The 16,743-nt window shown below is 44.7% G+C and overlaps 1 protein-coding gene across 2 annotated transcripts in view; it reads right to left on the bottom strand.

Moving 5' to 3' along the window:
- LOC149785965 (organic cation transporter protein-like) overlaps positions 1–16,743 on the bottom strand; it is a 113,238-nt gene that overhangs the window by 5,494 nt on the left and 91,001 nt on the right. Inside the window, exon 11 of one of the 2 annotated variants that reach the window (XM_089978132.1) lies at positions 10,744–10,902. The exons of the other annotated variant lie outside the window; for it this stretch is intronic. Within the exon in view, the coding sequence (XP_089834258.1) occupies positions 10,818–10,902 (85 nt within the window). The 3' untranslated portion in view covers positions 10,744–10,817. The remainder of the gene's footprint in view (positions 1–10,743; positions 10,903–16,743) is intronic. 2 annotated transcript variants of the gene reach the window in all.

Here is a 16,743-nt window from a genome sequence, read left to right as displayed (position 1 = left end):
CTTCCAAAGTCATGGACAAGATTCAACACGTGCAACAATCTAATGACCAGGTTGACATCACCGATGGAAAAGCCACATTGGACATGACCCACGTCTCTCCTCCTTAAGGAACCGGACGCAAAAAGATGTTATTGGTGAACGAGCTTCGCAGCATTAAGCGTAGCCTTGTCCAAATTCACAATCCTCATGACCAGATGTGTTTAGCCCGTGCCATCGTGTTGGGACGAACCTATGCCAACAAGAACGACACGGTAGAATGGAAAAGAACCTGGAACACTATTCAACGTTCCTATCGAGCCAAACAATGAAACGAAGCAGAACTCCTGTTGCAACAAGCTGGCCTGTCCAAAGACACACCCTGTGGCATTCCTGAGATGCAAAAATTGCAAGATGTCCTAGCTCCACGCTACACCTTGAAAGTGCACCCTCAAAAAATGCGCGGGCCTCTGTTGTTTCGAGGCCAAGATTTTAAGGACGGAAAATACATTCATGTTTATTATCACGATGACCATTTCGATACCATTACCACCATCACCGGATTCCTGGGATACGGTTATTATTGTGAGAAATGTGATTATGGTTTTAACAATCGAGAGCAACACAAGCATTGTGGAATGAAATGTCCAGGATGTTTGGCCTCTCCACCCTGTCTGAGCGAAGAGCCAGTGCCTTGTTCAACTTGTCTGCGCACGTTTGTCAGCCCTACCTGTTACCAACAACATTTGAAAACACAAGGTTCACAGAAGAAATGTGCTTGTCAACTGCTGAGATTGTGCCCTACGTGTGGACAAGGCATATGTACCAATAATGCCAAGGCACACGTATGTCGAGGAAAGAAAAAATGTCATATTTGTCACCACATCGTAGACTTGGAACACCAATGCTACGTGCAAAAATACCAACCCACACCAGAGAAAGAGGACGGTCACAAGAAGAAAGGCAATTTCATCTTTTTCGATTTCGAATGCATGCAAGAGACCGGCATTCACATCCCTAATTTCTGCGTGGCTCATCGAGCGTGCGAGAAGTGCATTCAAGAACCTATCTTCAGTCATTGCCCTCACTGCAGCAAGATTCCCGGAGGGCGTGAAAAAATCTTTCGGGGACCGAACACGTTAGCCGATTTTGCCCAATGGGTCTTAGACCCCATCGACAAGACGTGGAGCCAAGAGGACATCGAACGTTACGGATATTGTCATCGCCATGCCACGGTGATGGCTCACAATTTCTCCAGATACGATGGACAGTTTCTTTTGAGGTACTATACGGAACAAGGCACCGAACGTCCTAAAGTGACTTTGAACGGAGCCAAAATCATTTTCATGCAAGTGGGACAAGTACAGTTTAAAGATTCGATGAGTTACTTGGCTATGCCTTTGAGTCGAATGCCTAAAACGTTTGGAATGACAGAAATGGCTAACGGGTACTTTCCACACTTTTTCAATACGGAAGCCAATCAACACGCCGTTCTACCCCATTTGCCTGAGGCTCACTATTACGACCCCGACAACATGCGTACCGAACAACGAGAAGATTTCTACGCTTGGTACCAGGCTCATGCCTCTGACCCCTTCGACTTTCAGGAAGAAATGTTAAAGTATTGTCGTTCCGACGTGGACATTTTACGACGTTGCTGTGGAAAATTTCGAGAACTGTTCATGGAACACGGAGGGGTCGATCCTTTGAAAGAAGCTTGCACCATTGCCAAAGCGTGTTCCTTAGTGTATCGACAACGATTCATGCCTGAAAACACCGTGGCTGTCATCAGTCCTCAAACGACCAACTTTGTCAAACGTCAATACTCGGTCAAAGCCCTACGTTGGTTACATTACTTGTGCGACAAGGAAGACAAGTGGATTCAGCATGCCCGCAACGGAGGGGGTGAAAAGACCATCGGAACGTATTCAGTCGATGGCTGGGACTTAGAAAACCCCAAGATCATGTACGAGTTTAACGGTTGCTTATTTCACGGATGTCCCGTCTGTTACCCTGACCGTGGCACTAAAAATCAGTTTTTACAACGGACCATGGAAGACTTGTACCAGGACACTTGTCAGCGACGCCTAAAGTTGGAACAGCAAGGATACCAAGTGGTGGAAATGTGGGAACACGAATACGATCACCGTATGAAAACCGATCCCGAGTTTAAACGCCTCGTGGAAAGTTACCAGTTCATGGACCCGCTGAACCCGAGGGATAGTTTGTACGGAGGAAGGACCAATGCCACCTGTTTGCTGTACCAAGCCGACGAAGAGAAAGGAGAAGAAATCAAATACTTGGACGTGTGTTCGCTGTATCCCTACGTGTGCAAATATTGTCGCTTTCCTGTAGGGCACCCGCAATTGTTGACGGAACACATCGACCTGAAAAACATTCGACAATACGAAGGCTTGATCAAGTGTAAAGTTTTGCCTCCCACGAACCTATACCATCCCGTCTTACCTCACCATTGTCAAGGCAAACTGATGTTTCCCTTGTGTCGTACTTGTGCCGAAACGTGCAACCAAGATCAGCCTTGCCATCATAGCCAGGAAGAACGTGCCTTGACGGGAACCTGGGTCAGCGTAGAATTGTTCAAAGCTATGGACATGGGATACCAACTGTTAGAAGTGTACGAAATTTGCCACTTTACCAAGACACAACAATACCACAAGGGTGATCCCAGTCAGAAAGGCATTTTCGCCGACTACGTGGATGCCTTTTTGAAACTGAAGCAAGAAGCCAGCGGCTATCCTTCCTGGCGGCACACTCCCGAAGACCAAATACAATTCAAAGAGAAATACTATGAACAAGAAGGCATCTCTTTAGACCACATCGAGAAAAACGAAGGCAGGCGATCGTTTGCCAAAGTGATGTTAAATGGCTTGTGGGGAAAAATGGCACAACGACCGTGTTTACCCAAGACGGAATATTTGACAGAACCTTCCCGCTACTTCCAGATGATTCACGACAAAACCAAATACATGAAACACGTGGACGTCGTTCGAGAGGATTTGATCTTGGTCAATTACGAAGAAGATCTGGACTTTGTACAAGACGACCCTTTTGGAAATGTCATCATTGCGGCTTACGTGACAGCCCATGCTCGCTTAAAATTGTACGAAGCTTTAGAACTGTTAGGGGAACGCGTCCTGTACTTTGACACGGAGGTGTTGCATTTACATCCATCACCCGAGTCAACAGCACCCTAACATCGAAGAAGACCGTTTAGGAGCCTGGACAGACGAGCATCCCGACGACAAGATTCTAAGTTTCGTCAGTGGCGGTCCCAAAAATTACGGCTACGAATACCGGGACAAACAAGGAGAAGTGTACACGACGTGCAAAGTGAAAGGACTGACTCTGAATTATCGTAACAGTCGAGTGGTCAATTTTGTGGTATTGAAAGAAGCCTTGCAATCGGGAGAGGATGGAAACTTTAAAGTGACCACCTATCAACCGAACAAAACTGTACGTTTACCCACTCATCACATCGTCAGTCGGCCCTTGGAAAAAGTCTATCAAATCGTGTACCAGAAGCGAGTTCGACTTCCCAATCATTTCACCTTACCGTATGGACACGTTGGTATAAAACATTGGTTGTAAGAGGATAGTTACCCACCAGAAAGATGACTTCGCCACAGCAAGAATCGAGTGAGAAACCCGATGAGAACTTCAAGTTCAAACCCTACCATTTTCCAGTCTTCTTACCTGACTATTGTGATTGTGCCCGTCGATTGGACACGTTTCAGAAATGGCCTACGGATAGGAAAGGATTACCTTCTTCGCATGTTTTAGCTAGAACAGGATTTGTCTATTTGGGACCTGAGTCAGGATTGGGATACGAGGTACAGTGTTTCGCTTGCGGACTGAAGTTACGAATGGATCTATGTATCTATAAAGATTCAGCTATTCTGGAACATACTCGATGGTCTCCGCACTGCCCTTACCTTTCTATGGCCTTTCCACCCATCACACTACGGTACAATGTTGACGGTACCTTAGAGACGGTACCTTCCAAAACAAGACATAAAAAACATAAAAAAGGAAAGATGTACAAGCTGGAGACTGCATTGCGACTAGTATAAAAAGGGGGTTATGGTCAAGATCGATAGTTCATTGTGACTACCAAGACCGAGCGAACAAGATGAATACTTTCAGAGAAACACAGAACAAGTTGTTTAGAAAGGCACAATTCAAGTGTGAGGCTTCGGAAGTGGAATGCGATTGTGAGCCTTGCGATGGGTACGATGCTGTACGTTGTGACCTGAGCGATCCCGTAAAGCATCATGGGAACTTTAGTGTCACTACCCCTATCATGGAAAGGGATGCTGTGCGTGTCAAACCTGTGGGATGCGAAAGTGATGCCGCTCGTCCTCTTGGACACTTTACTGGGTTTAAAGGGGAATGTTCACCTTCACGTCTACCCCCCTACGGATGTCATCCAGCCCTGAGCAAACTTCTGCCCATGTCACTCAACCCTCATCGAAACGAACCTGTGAAAGACGAATATTCGTTCCCTGTGCGTTTGTCGGAATACTGCGACTTTGAAAATCGTCTTCAATCGTTCAAAGGAAAATGGCCTAAGAATCTGGGAGGACCGACCCCCGAAGAATTAGCCAGAGCCGGATTTTTCTACTTGGGCGAAGGAGATAAAGTCAAGTGTTTCAGTTGCGGTGTGTCACTTCACCACTGGGAACCGCAAGATTCGGCCTATGTAGAACATGCTCGATGGTCACCGAATTGTCATTACTTACCCTTAGTGGGACCGAGACATTGAAGTAACTTACCATAATCTGTTCATGGATACTTTACAAGAGAACATTCGTGCTTTGCCTGTGGAGTTGAGAGAACGCATTTACCGAAAGCTGGTCAAAATACAAGTGAAACGTAAAGAACAATTGCATCCGTTACGTCACCGGTGTTTGAACCACTGGTACCTGAAGGCTATACAAGGACTGATTCAACTGAAAGTGTTCCATTGGACAGACATTGATCAACGATCCCCTGGTTTTAAAAAGGATTGGTTTGTTATGGACGATTCTATCTACTACACCATTGTAAACTTACTGCATCGAATTCCAGAGGAAGAGTTAACGAATTACCAACATCTTGAACACAATGTCAACTTGGTGAAAGAGGAAACTTCTGAACGAATTGTAATGTGTAGATTAGTGACTAAACGATTTAAATTCGACACTGAAGTAAAACCATGTCTGTGCAAAGAGTACATTTCTTGTGTCAGACCAAAGAGGATTTATTATGACCTATTCATGGATACTTTGCTAGAGAACATTCGTGCTTTGCATGTGGAGTTGAGAGAACGCATTTACCGAGAACTGATCAAAATACAAGTGAAACGCAAACTCAAAGTGATTCGTCCGTTTTTAAATTTTGCTCTGTTCCAAAGTACAAGAAGACTGATTATGAGTGGATATTACATTAGGCACAAAGTTAAACGAGGCTATTGGCCACCACCCAACGATTCCAAAAACAGTGTATATACTTATAGATACTTTACAAGAGAACATTTTGGGCTTGCCTGAGGAGTTGAGAGAAAGGATTTACCGAGAGCTGTATTGCTTCCGAAACAAAGAGACTATAAAATTAGGCTGCCATGCCACGGATTATGTCACAAGTGATTGAACAGATTCCGTGGAAGGAACTCAATGACCATATTCAAACCGTGGATCATTACCATCGATTATTACAAGAACTGTATCCATTCAATTTGGGACGACAGGTGGTGTGTGTCTTAGTGACTTGTTTTCTGGGATTTCGTTTACCAACCGATTCTTTGTGGACTCTTTACGATCAGTACGTACCACCTCAATGGCCTTAAATGGTCATGAAAAACTCCTTTTGCTCAAAGCCTTGCGGTTTCATCTTGATACTTCTCGACCTCTACGGGAAAAAAAGATTCGTCAACTTTTAGCTACCCAAGACGTGTATGACGATGTGTGTGTAGCTTGTGACTTACATCCCCATTGGACAGATGTCCGTGCCTGGAAAGAATGGGATTTTGAGGCTTGGACCCAAGAAGTGGCCCAGTATGCACGAGAGTTGTTCAAGGAAAAAAGTTACTTTTCAACCCGTGTTAGTGACGGTGCCAGAAGAACCCGTCACCCAGGACGGGACTGTCGTGGACAGGCCTGAAAGACCCTTTCGGGAGGACACTTGTGTGACCTTACCCCCTACTCTAGAACTGGTTAGAACATTACCCAAAACATGTTGTTGTACAGACACTTGTGTTTATTCCACGTTAATGGTTATCATGTGCCTTTTATTCTTGTACTTAAGCCTTTGGCTTTTATGTATTTTTGTCTTTCGTATTCATGTTTGAAAAAAAACATTCAATAAACGTGTTCTGAAAAAAGTATATAAACTCTTGTCTTGTTTGTTTTCGTGTCACAAGTGACATTTCTCACACAATGGCTACCTCTGCTGTCTCTGCTCCCTCTTCCTCTACTGTCAAAGTCATCGACGAACATTTAGATCGTGCCAGTTGGGAGGCTTTGTATCTTCGCCATCCCTTTAACATGCTCATTGCTGGACCTAGCGATTCAGGCAAAACCGAATTCGTCAAACGTTTGATCGAACATAAACATCATTTGATCGATCGGCCACCTCAACGGATCGTGTGGTGTTACAAAGAGTGGCAGTCGGCGTACAGCCTCTTGCGAGAAAGTCAAGGCGATTCCATCGTGTTTGTGGAAGGCATTCCTAAAGAAGACGACGGCATCGTCTCTGACTCCCGTCTAACCCATTTGGTCATTTTCGACGACATGTTAGGAGAAGACGAAGAAGAAATTAAACTGTGGTTTACGCGCAAAGGGCATCACCGTAATGCCAGTGTCGTTTACATCACCCAAAATTTGTTTCAACAAAGTAAAGCCCATCGCACCATCAGTCTCAATGCGCATTACGTGGTCTTGTTTAAAAGCCCTCGAGATAAATCGCAAGTGCAAGTCTTAGCCAAACAGTTAGGAACGCCTTGGCTGACTCAGGCGTACGACGATGCCACTCAAAACGCCACACGCCTATTTACTCGTCGATTTGAAACCTACGACCCCCGAGGATTTGCGATTTCGTACCCACTTGTTTCACCACTGGTGCCAAGACGGAGGGTCTGTCCTGTACACGTCTCCGTCCTCGACTTAATTTCACTCCCCATAAAAAAAAATCTATAAAAACCTCAGACCTTTTTTCGTCTGTCTCACACAGTGTGAACATGACGTCCCTTCAGTCGCATCTTCCCGTCAAATTGATTCGTGCCTTGTATGGCATCAGTCGAGAAAAAAATCCACAAACACGAGCTCGTGTCTTAGAAGCTAGTCTCAGAGAAGTCTTACGATGGTTCACGGTGACGGCACGTCAAATACTCCAAGGAATCATTCAGATTCCTCATCAAACCAAACGTTTTTTCGATCGAAACAAAGCCAGCTTTGGTCCAACTGGCTGATCCCCGCATCGACACTCAAACCAAAAAACAAATCATTTTGAAACCTGGAGGGAGCGGTACTCTAGGAGGGGTCATCATTCGCTCTCTCTTAAGATGGGATCTTAATGCCCCCAAAGTTATACCCAAGAAAAAAGTCCAACGAAGCCCCAAGAAGAAAAAGAAAAAGACCAGGTCCCCAAGGAGAACTTCTCCAGTGGCGGGACCCTCCTCTGATCAGACACCACCACCCTGGAAAAAGAAAAGAAGCCCCCAGAAAAAGAAACAGAGAAAAAGTCCCCAGAAAAAGAAAAGCCCACAGAAGAAAACTAGTCGCAAGAGAGGCACTTCGGCCAGGACGCAACCTTACACTCGCAAACCACGACCTGCCACGGCAGTGACTGCGTCTCCGGCAGCCTCACGTTCATCCACTTCTCCGTTGATGACACCAAGAACTGAAGAGTACTTGGAGACGTTGATCACACCAAGAACTTCGCCGGTGATGACCCCAAAAAGAACTTCCCCTGTGGCAGGACCCTCCAATTTAGCGGCAGTGGCTGCTGCTCACAAAGTACCTTCTCCCAAAATCAAAGTCCATGAAAGATCGGGCATGTTACAAAGTTTACTGGATTTGTCCAAGCAAGAACTGGCTCGATTTAGTCCGTTGCGTACCCCTGCACGACGTGTCATGCCTGTCCTCAAACTGATACGACGTAAAGACAATCAGTGGCGACGCGTTCCAGTATAAAAAAGGCCTGTGACCAAGTCGAGGGTATCAGTGTTTTTTGGTACTCCTGAAAACTCAAAGATGTCACCCTCCAGAAAACCCCAAGGAAAGAAAAGGAAAGGACTACCACCACGTTTAGTCAAACATGGGGACATGTTATCTATCCTGTCCAAAGCTTCTCCACCTCTACAAAAAAAACTCATTCAATCGGCCTCCAAAGAGGTCATCGATACCGTGTGTGAATGTTGTTTGAACATCTTGAAAGGCACGATCCCTTTGTCCAAACACCAGAAACAATGCTTAGGCAAACATCGTCACGTTCTTCGCCAAATGGTTCAAAAGAAAATTCCCATTCGTCATAAGAAGAAGATGTTGGTCCAACGTGGAGGCATTTTACCTCTCTTGTTAGGCCCCATACTGAAAGGAGTCTTGGAGACCATGTTGGGAGGACTGGTGGGAGCAAGATAAAAAGGCCCTCGGAAGTCCCAAGATCTCAGACTCGACCCCTGACAACCCCATGGAAGGACGAAAACTAGCTTTAGTGCCTTACAAACGATGGATGGAATACCATCGGTGGCAAGAACAACGCACCCCGCATTTACCTCCCAATCCCAATTTGAGCGAGATGTCCCAGTTACAACACGAATTGCAATCCTTGATGGATCGCCAAGATTTGTCCGAAACAGAAAAATCGCAAAAGTACGGTCAACTCTTGCAACGACTGCAACTCTTTCACCAGAAAGCTTTAGACGAAACAGCTCTACCCACTCTGAAAGATTTTAAGACCTTGATGAAAAGTCCAGCTCCATCATCACTATCACCACCACCACCACTACTACCATCCCCAGGGGTCACCAGAGATGCTACCCCACGAAGACCTGAGGAAGAAGAGATGCGAGAAGTGTTTCAAACACCGTCAGCAGCTCCCATTTCGAGTAAGATTGCAGCATCCTTGTTGACACCGTCCCCCACACCCCAACGAGAAGAAATGAAAGCTTGGGTTAAAAAGATGATGTCCACTCCTCCTTCGACAGAAGTGCAAAAGAAAGAAGGGAAACCAGAAGTGAAAAAAGAAAAGAAGACCAAAGCCATTCCATTGCCACCTCCACCTCCACCACTACCTTCGACTTCTCCTCCCGTAGCCCATCGGACACGTAAATCCGTTTCCAAACCACCCTTTCGTCCCACCCAAAGTAGCATCACCGAAGAGTGGGTGACTTATTAACACACCAAAAAAAATGGAAAAAGTCTTAGCCAGCATTTACTACGATCCCTCCCATCCTGCAGGTTACGCAGGAGTTCAAAAATTGTATCGTGCTGCTAAAACTCGACTGAAAAGTCTCCGTTTACCTCAAGTGCAACAATGGTTACAAGAACAAGCTACCTACACTTTACACAAACCCATTCGACGCAAGTTTGCCAGAAGTCGCACCCGAGTGGAAGGCATCGATCATCAATGGCAAGCCGATTTAGCCGATGTCTCTCATTTGGCCAGCTACAATCTCGGCTACAAATATTTGTTTTGTGTCATCGACGTCTTTTCCAAATTTGCCTGGGTCGTGCCCTTGACTTCCAAATCGAGCAGCGAGTTAGTGCGAGCCCTGCAACGGGTGTTGAAACAAAGTGGTCGTCACCCTCTTCGATGGCAAACGGACAAAGGCACCGAATTTCTGAACCAAGCTTTCCAAAAAGAATTAAAGAAACGTGACATTCATTTTTTTACCACCGAGAATCCCGAAACCAAAGCCAGCATCGTGGAACGTTTTCAACGCACTTTGAAAGAACGCATGTGGAAATATTTTACGCATCACCACACTCTGAAGTACATCGACATCTTACCGCACCTGGTGCAAGCGTACAACAAATCTTACCATCGAAGCATCGGACGTGCCCCGCAAGACGTGACTCCCGAGAACGAAGTGTTGGTGTTTGAGCGCCTGTTTGGTACGTCCCCGACGAGGGCTGTCCCCAAGAAAAGTGGAGAGTTGACCGTAGGAGATTGGGTGCGCATTGGCAAAACCAAACGCACTTTCGACAACGGTTACTTACCTAACTGGACCACCGAATTGTTTCGCGTCACTGGACGAGTGCATGGCCGTCATCCTACCGTCTATAAATTGGAAGACATGAACGGAGAAGTACTCAAAGGAACGTTTTATTTACCCGTGTTACAACGTGTGACCAAAAACGAAGACGACGTGTACGACATCGAAAGCATTCTCGAACGCAGAACCCGTAAAGTGGGTAAACGAAGTGTCAAAGAAGTGAAAGTACGTTGGAAAGGATATCCACCCAGTTTTGATTCTTGGATCGACGCTTCGCAAGTCATCGACTATAAAAAGAAGTGACCATCCTGCTCTTTCACACAGCAGACACAGCTACGTCGACCACTCCTCCTTCACCTAGTTCTTCTGTGCAAGATTTACAAAAGCAACCCTTGTGGGTGTGGTGTGGAGAACGTGTGCCTAAAACGCAAATCGTCTTTTTCTGCCAAATCTTCGTGGTGTATTGTGTCATCGGGGCAGCCATTGCCAATTTGAGTTTGCAACAAGGAGACAAACAATTGTGGACCATTTTATTGAGCAGTTGCATCGGTTACCTGCTTCCCAATCCCTCCCTGAAATTCTCTTCCAACCGGAACCACGGGAACCTTGTGTCCAGTGCTAGTGCCAGTCACCACTTCAACCACAACCAGAACCCCATTTTGGGCGGAGACACGCCTCTGACGTCCAGTAACCCCTCGGACAGCCACAGAACTCTGGAATTATGAAATCACCAAAACCAATTTTACTTAACCTTACCCAGTGACAGTTCCATGGAGGTGTTTCCCCACAACACGTTGTGCTGTTACACGGCCAAATTACCTCAGGCCATCCCCTTAGATTACGAAGCCCATTGGGAAGTGGCTTTAGTGGAAATGATTCACCCGACCCAAGTCCTCAATCTCCTTAACAACCAAAATTTTTTTCATGTGGAAGTTCATGACGAGCAATTGCAAGAGTACTTGGATAAGAATGTCAAATATGACAATAGAACCTATAATGAGAAAACTCAAAAGATGACCTACCACTTGTTGATTCCCCCAGGCTATTATTTTAGTGGTCAACATTTGGTCAACACCATAGCTGCCAGGTTTAATGGCGTGTTTGGGAAAGCTTTGGAGCATGTCGACAAAAGTGTCACCATGGAGTACCACAAAGTAGCTCGTCGCTTCTCGATGAAATTTGAGCGGAGTAAAATCATGTCCATTTTATTTTGTCCTGAATTGTTTGACATGTTGGGCGGAGACATGAACATGAGAACGACCATACTCAATAACAACGAATTACCCATCGTTTACGACAACGAGTCTTTTAGCAAGTTATTTCGTACCCCAGTAGAACTGAATCAAGGACTGAATTTAATGTTCGTGTATTCCGATGTGGTGGAGTACAACGTGGTGGGACACACCTCCGTACCGTTACTGCGTGTCATTCCTTTCAAAGTGGATTCTGCCGCGAACGCTGACGAGGAAGGTGGAAACACTTACCACGTCCACCGCGAATTTGTCCATCCTCACTATTTGCCGGTCAGCAAGTCGTATTTGGACACGGTCAACATTACTATAAAAGGAGATTTGGGACAAAATATTCCATTCACCAAAGGAAAAGTCACGGTGAAACTCCATTTTCGAAAACGGTTCTCTCACGACTCGTAAGTCATGTATCCAGTGTACCGAGGGGTTGCACGACAGCGAGGACACGGTTTAGGAGATATGTTAAAATCGGCCTTTCGTTCGGTGGCCCCGGTATTGAAACCGATGGTGACACGCGGATTGCACGCCTTGAAAGATGTGGCACTGACGCAAGGCAAAGAATTTCTCCAAAATGTCATCATTGACAAACAAAACCCTAAAGAAGCCTTCATGAGGGCAGGCAAAAATGTCTTGCTGCAAACGGGCAAAGACATTTTGGGCCGACGAGACACACCTATAAATGCCCTGCACGCTACCGAATCAGGCATTCAGCAAGGACAAGGCGGAAAGAGACGACGAAGAAAACACCCTTTCACCAGACTTCAAGCGAGAAAGGCCAAGAAAAGAAGAACCGTTCGAGACTTAGACGTTTTCGATTATTGAGACACAGAAAAAAATGATGCACCGAGAGTCTTGTGCTTGTTCCAAGACGGAACTGGATATGTTTACCATGCCCCCCACCATGATGACCATGCAAGAATCCCAGTGGGTGGAATTTCACCCGGTCTCCTCATTGACCGATTCCGCTCCCATCGAGTTTGAAATCAAAGGACAGCCCGAAGATTACATCGATCTGAATAGCAGTTACCTATACTTAAAAGTGAAAGTGATCGAACTATCCAACGCTGACCTAGGCGATGATGATGTAGTAGCTCCCGTCAATAATTTCATGCATTCCTTGTTTAGCGAAGTGGACTTGTACTTGAATAACAAACTGGTCAGCAGCAGCATGGATACTTACCCTTATCGATCCTACCTGGAAAATCTCTTGACGTACGGAAAAGAAGCCAAGAACACTCATCTGGATGCTTGCGTGGTATGGAATCCTGACCAAGGGACTAGGTTCAACAGCATTACAGTTGCTGGGGATACTCAAAATACAACGGGATTTGTAGAACGAAGAAAGAAAATTGCTGGAAGTCGTGTTTTAGAACTGATGGATCGCATGCATTTGGACATGTGGTTGCAAGAAAAGTATTTGCTGAACGGGGTGGATATCCGCTTGAGACTGAATCGGAGCAGTGCCGCTTTCCATTTGATGGCTGCAGAAAATTCCCCTTACAAAACTATCATTCAAGAAGCCAGACTCTACGTGCGTCGCGTAGAAGTGTTACCTAAAGTGGGAAACGACATCAGTCAGACGTTGAGCAGAACGACCGCCAAGTATCCGATCCGACGCGTAGAAGTGAAAACCTTCACCATTCCTGCTGGACAGCGATCCATGATCGAAGATCATCTGTTTCAAGGACAGTTACCCAAGCGTTTGATTGTTGGTATCGTCAAGAATTCAGTCTTCAACGGAGCCTACAACGAAAATCCTTTCAACTTTCATCATTACAATGTGTCAAAGATCGAAGTCAGTCGCGATGGCAAGACCTTGTGTACCCGACCTTTCGAGCCTAACTTTGGTGCCGCGAAGAATTATTTGAGATCGTACTTGTCCCTGTACGAAGCTACCGGACAGTTAGGAACCAACACCAGTCACGGCATTACGTACGAAGATTATGCAGGAGGCTATGCTTTGTGGGCTTTCGATTTCACTCCTGACCAAGGCAGCGACGAAGGACATTTCCACCCTATAAAATCTGGCCAGATTCGTGTGGAAATTCAGTTTGCGAGTCCACTACCCCCAGAGAACACAGTGAACGTCATCCTGTATGCAGAATTTGATAATACGATAGAAATCAACAGTTTGAGAGAAGTCATTCTAGATTACTAGAAATCATGGAAAACTGTTATCCCTCTTTACCTAGTGGAGAAACTTTGGACATGAAATGTGAGGAGACTGTGGAAGAAGTGATCATGATGAAGTCAAGATGGCCAGAACAAGAAGCCCATTTAGTCTCCTGTTTTGCCAAACACTTGGTCGAAAAAATGACGGAATTGATCAAGAAAAATTGCTATGGATGTCAAAACGATCATCCCAGTCAAATTCAACACGATAAATGCCTGATGTTGAGCCAAGAAGAAAAATTGGACGAGTATCTGGACGAAGCTTGGAGTCTCATCTCGGACAAAGACGTGTTGCACCAGTGGTATAAAGACTTGCGTGAACATTCTTGTCCACCATTAACCACTCAAGAGATCCATCGTATCGAAGCTCTCCTGAATCAGAGTGAGGAGACGAAACGAAGAAACGGTTATTTGTCAGACATTTTCAAGCAAAAAGTCAGGATCGAATTGACGACGTATTATTACCTGTGAAGAAGAAAACAACACAAATGGATACCTGGGAACTTTATTACCTTTTGAACCACAGTTCGTATACGGCTTCTTGGAATCCTGTCGTCTGTGCTAAAGATGAACTCCCTCATCGCAAACCTAAAGACCATCTAGCTTACGTGATCAACACGGACGACAGTCATCTCCCAGGAACCCACTGGGTAGCCGTTTACTTTCCTCAAGAAGGATGTGTGGAATATTTCGATTCGTATGGATTGCCTCCTTTGGAAGACGATATCATCGACTTTATAAGAAGAAATGCTCAAACCACTCGATTCAATAATGTGAAATTACAAGGCACAGATTCCTTGGTGTGTGGACAGTACTGTGTGTATTTTCTGCATCATCGCAGCCTGGGCTATTCCTTAGAACATTTAGTGACTCATTTTGATCCTCGTTCTTCTTCTAGAAACGATGTGAAAGTAGATCGATGGTTTTGTGACCATTATGCATATCTTTTGTCTCAAGCTAGGACACGTAGTGTCCATCAATGGCCTAATGACTTCCAACAGTGGAAATCACAATTTCATTCACAACGTTGTCAGCCCGGTTCAAAGTAGACTGTAAATTGAAAAAATGTTTGTAATTTGAAAGTATTGTTTGATGTTATATTGTTGGATTATTGTTAAAAAAATGTTAGAGTTGTTGTTTAGAGTTAAGTGATTATTGAATAAAAAATGTTGTGTTTTGAAAAAAATGCCTTTGTCTTTTGTTTAGCTATAAGAATGTTGGATTGATGCTCTTACATTTCTTACTATCCCTCTCATGACACTCATTGAACGTTGCGACTCGAAAACCGTGTGGGGATGTTTTCCTTCACGTCCGCGCTTTGACTTTAAGAACCGGGGTTGTTTCCAGTCTAACCATCCATTGTCGACTCATCCTCCTACGAAGATGTGCTCCAAACTAGCTAAGCTCAACGAAGCCTACGTGAATTTGCATAGGGTCAGACACAGTCTGATACCGAAGCCAGAAGAAATAGAGAATGTGAGAATGCTAAAAGTCACTGAAGACCTGATAGAAGAGCTCTTCAGAGAAGAAGTGAACAGGGAGAAAGAAGAATGGACAGAGAAGTATAGACTTCAGAGACAGCAGCAACAGCAGCAACAACAGCAACAACAGCAGCAGCAGCAGCAACCTGAACCTGACAGAGGCTTTTTCGATTGCCGTATCGACACCAAAGAGTTCTTCTTCTCTTTCCGAAGAAGCAGACCTATTGCCAGAAAGTCTATCCTCAGAGGACATCGCATTCTTAGAAACTAAAAAAGATTGCCATAGCAAACAAAAAAAAAACAGCCCTTTTCAGGGCTACCCAATACTCTAGAAAAGAAATAACGATCCATTTGCCAATGTGTGTAAGTAGAGTAGTGTGAATATAAACACTAACTCTTTTTTAAAAATGTGAAGGTATGTGTTGGTGTATAAGATTGTGTGTTTGTAAGTGCTCATGTAAGTAGGTGTGGATAGTAGATTAATATGATGTTTGGTTTTTTTTGGCTGTTTGAGGTGTGGGGAGAGTAGATTTGGGGGGGTTGGATTGGATTGCTTTGCGTATGTGGATAGTCTATTGAAGTGATTAATGAAAAAAAATTTAGAATAGGAATGGGTAGCATAAAAAAAGTGAGTGAGTGTTTCTTTTAGGTCCGCGCGTTGTTTCTTTGGTCATGATCTAGGTAAGATCAATTTTATGTTTTTAGGGAGATGTTTTCCTTCACGTCCGCGCTTTCACTATAAATTGAAACTCGCTGGGCAGTCTAGCTACCCTTGTTGATTGATCAACACAAGAATGAATAGCAGAATAAGCAAACTTCTTGAACTCCAGATACATCTGGAATATGTCAGGCGCCTGTTAAATGAACTGGCCGCGGAGGCTATAGTAGAAGAGGAAAGAATAAAGAAGGAAGAGGAGGAGAGAAGACAGAGGGAAGAGGAGGAAAAGAAATAGGAGAGAGGATGTCGTAGAATATTCCCGAGACAGAGGATTGGGGTGCTGAAGCGAATCATCCTCCCTCTGCGCTCCCCAGAAGAAAGGTGAAAGGAGACTGGGGAAGAAGATGCGTGTGTGGCGCCAGGTCAGGAAGGTGCCATCATTAGATAGGTGCATCTGGAGTTAAAAAAACAACAGCCCTTTTCAGGGCTACCCAATACTCAAGAAAAGAAATAACAATGAATTTGCCAATGTGTGTAGGTAGAGTAGTGTGAATATAAACACTAACTCTTTTTAAAAAAATGTGAGGGTATGTGTTAGTGTATAAGATTGTGTGTTTGTAAGAGCTCAGGTATGTTTGTGTGAATAGTAGATTATGGGTTTCTTAGCGTATGTGGAGAGTATAGTTAGGGTTTTATTATATGAAATGAAAAAGTAGGGGATGGTTTCCTTCACGTCCGCGCGTTTGTTCGGTCATGATCTAGGTAAGATCAATTTTATGTTTTAGGGGGATGTTTTCCTTCACGTACGCGCTTTAAGTATAAGAACCCACAACGTTCGTCGTTCGCACCATTCTAAGGAATAAAGGAAAGAAAATGGTAGCTGTAACAGAATTGTTTAACCAGTTAAAGGACATTTGGTATTGGATGGTGGATGGAGCTTATGCAGTGGAAAGGATTGAACGTGAATGGAAGTATGAAGTAACCAGGGATTTT

This window comes from Sinohyriopsis cumingii, chromosome 12 (assembly GCF_028554795.1).
Source record: "Sinohyriopsis cumingii isolate HCF-2022 chromosome 12, ASM2855479v2, whole genome shotgun sequence".
Taxonomy (NCBI): Eukaryota; Metazoa; Mollusca; class Bivalvia; order Unionida; family Unionidae; genus Sinohyriopsis; species Sinohyriopsis cumingii.
The sequence above is the reverse complement of the archived record's forward strand: the minus strand, read 5'-3'. Positions and strand labels throughout refer to the sequence as shown.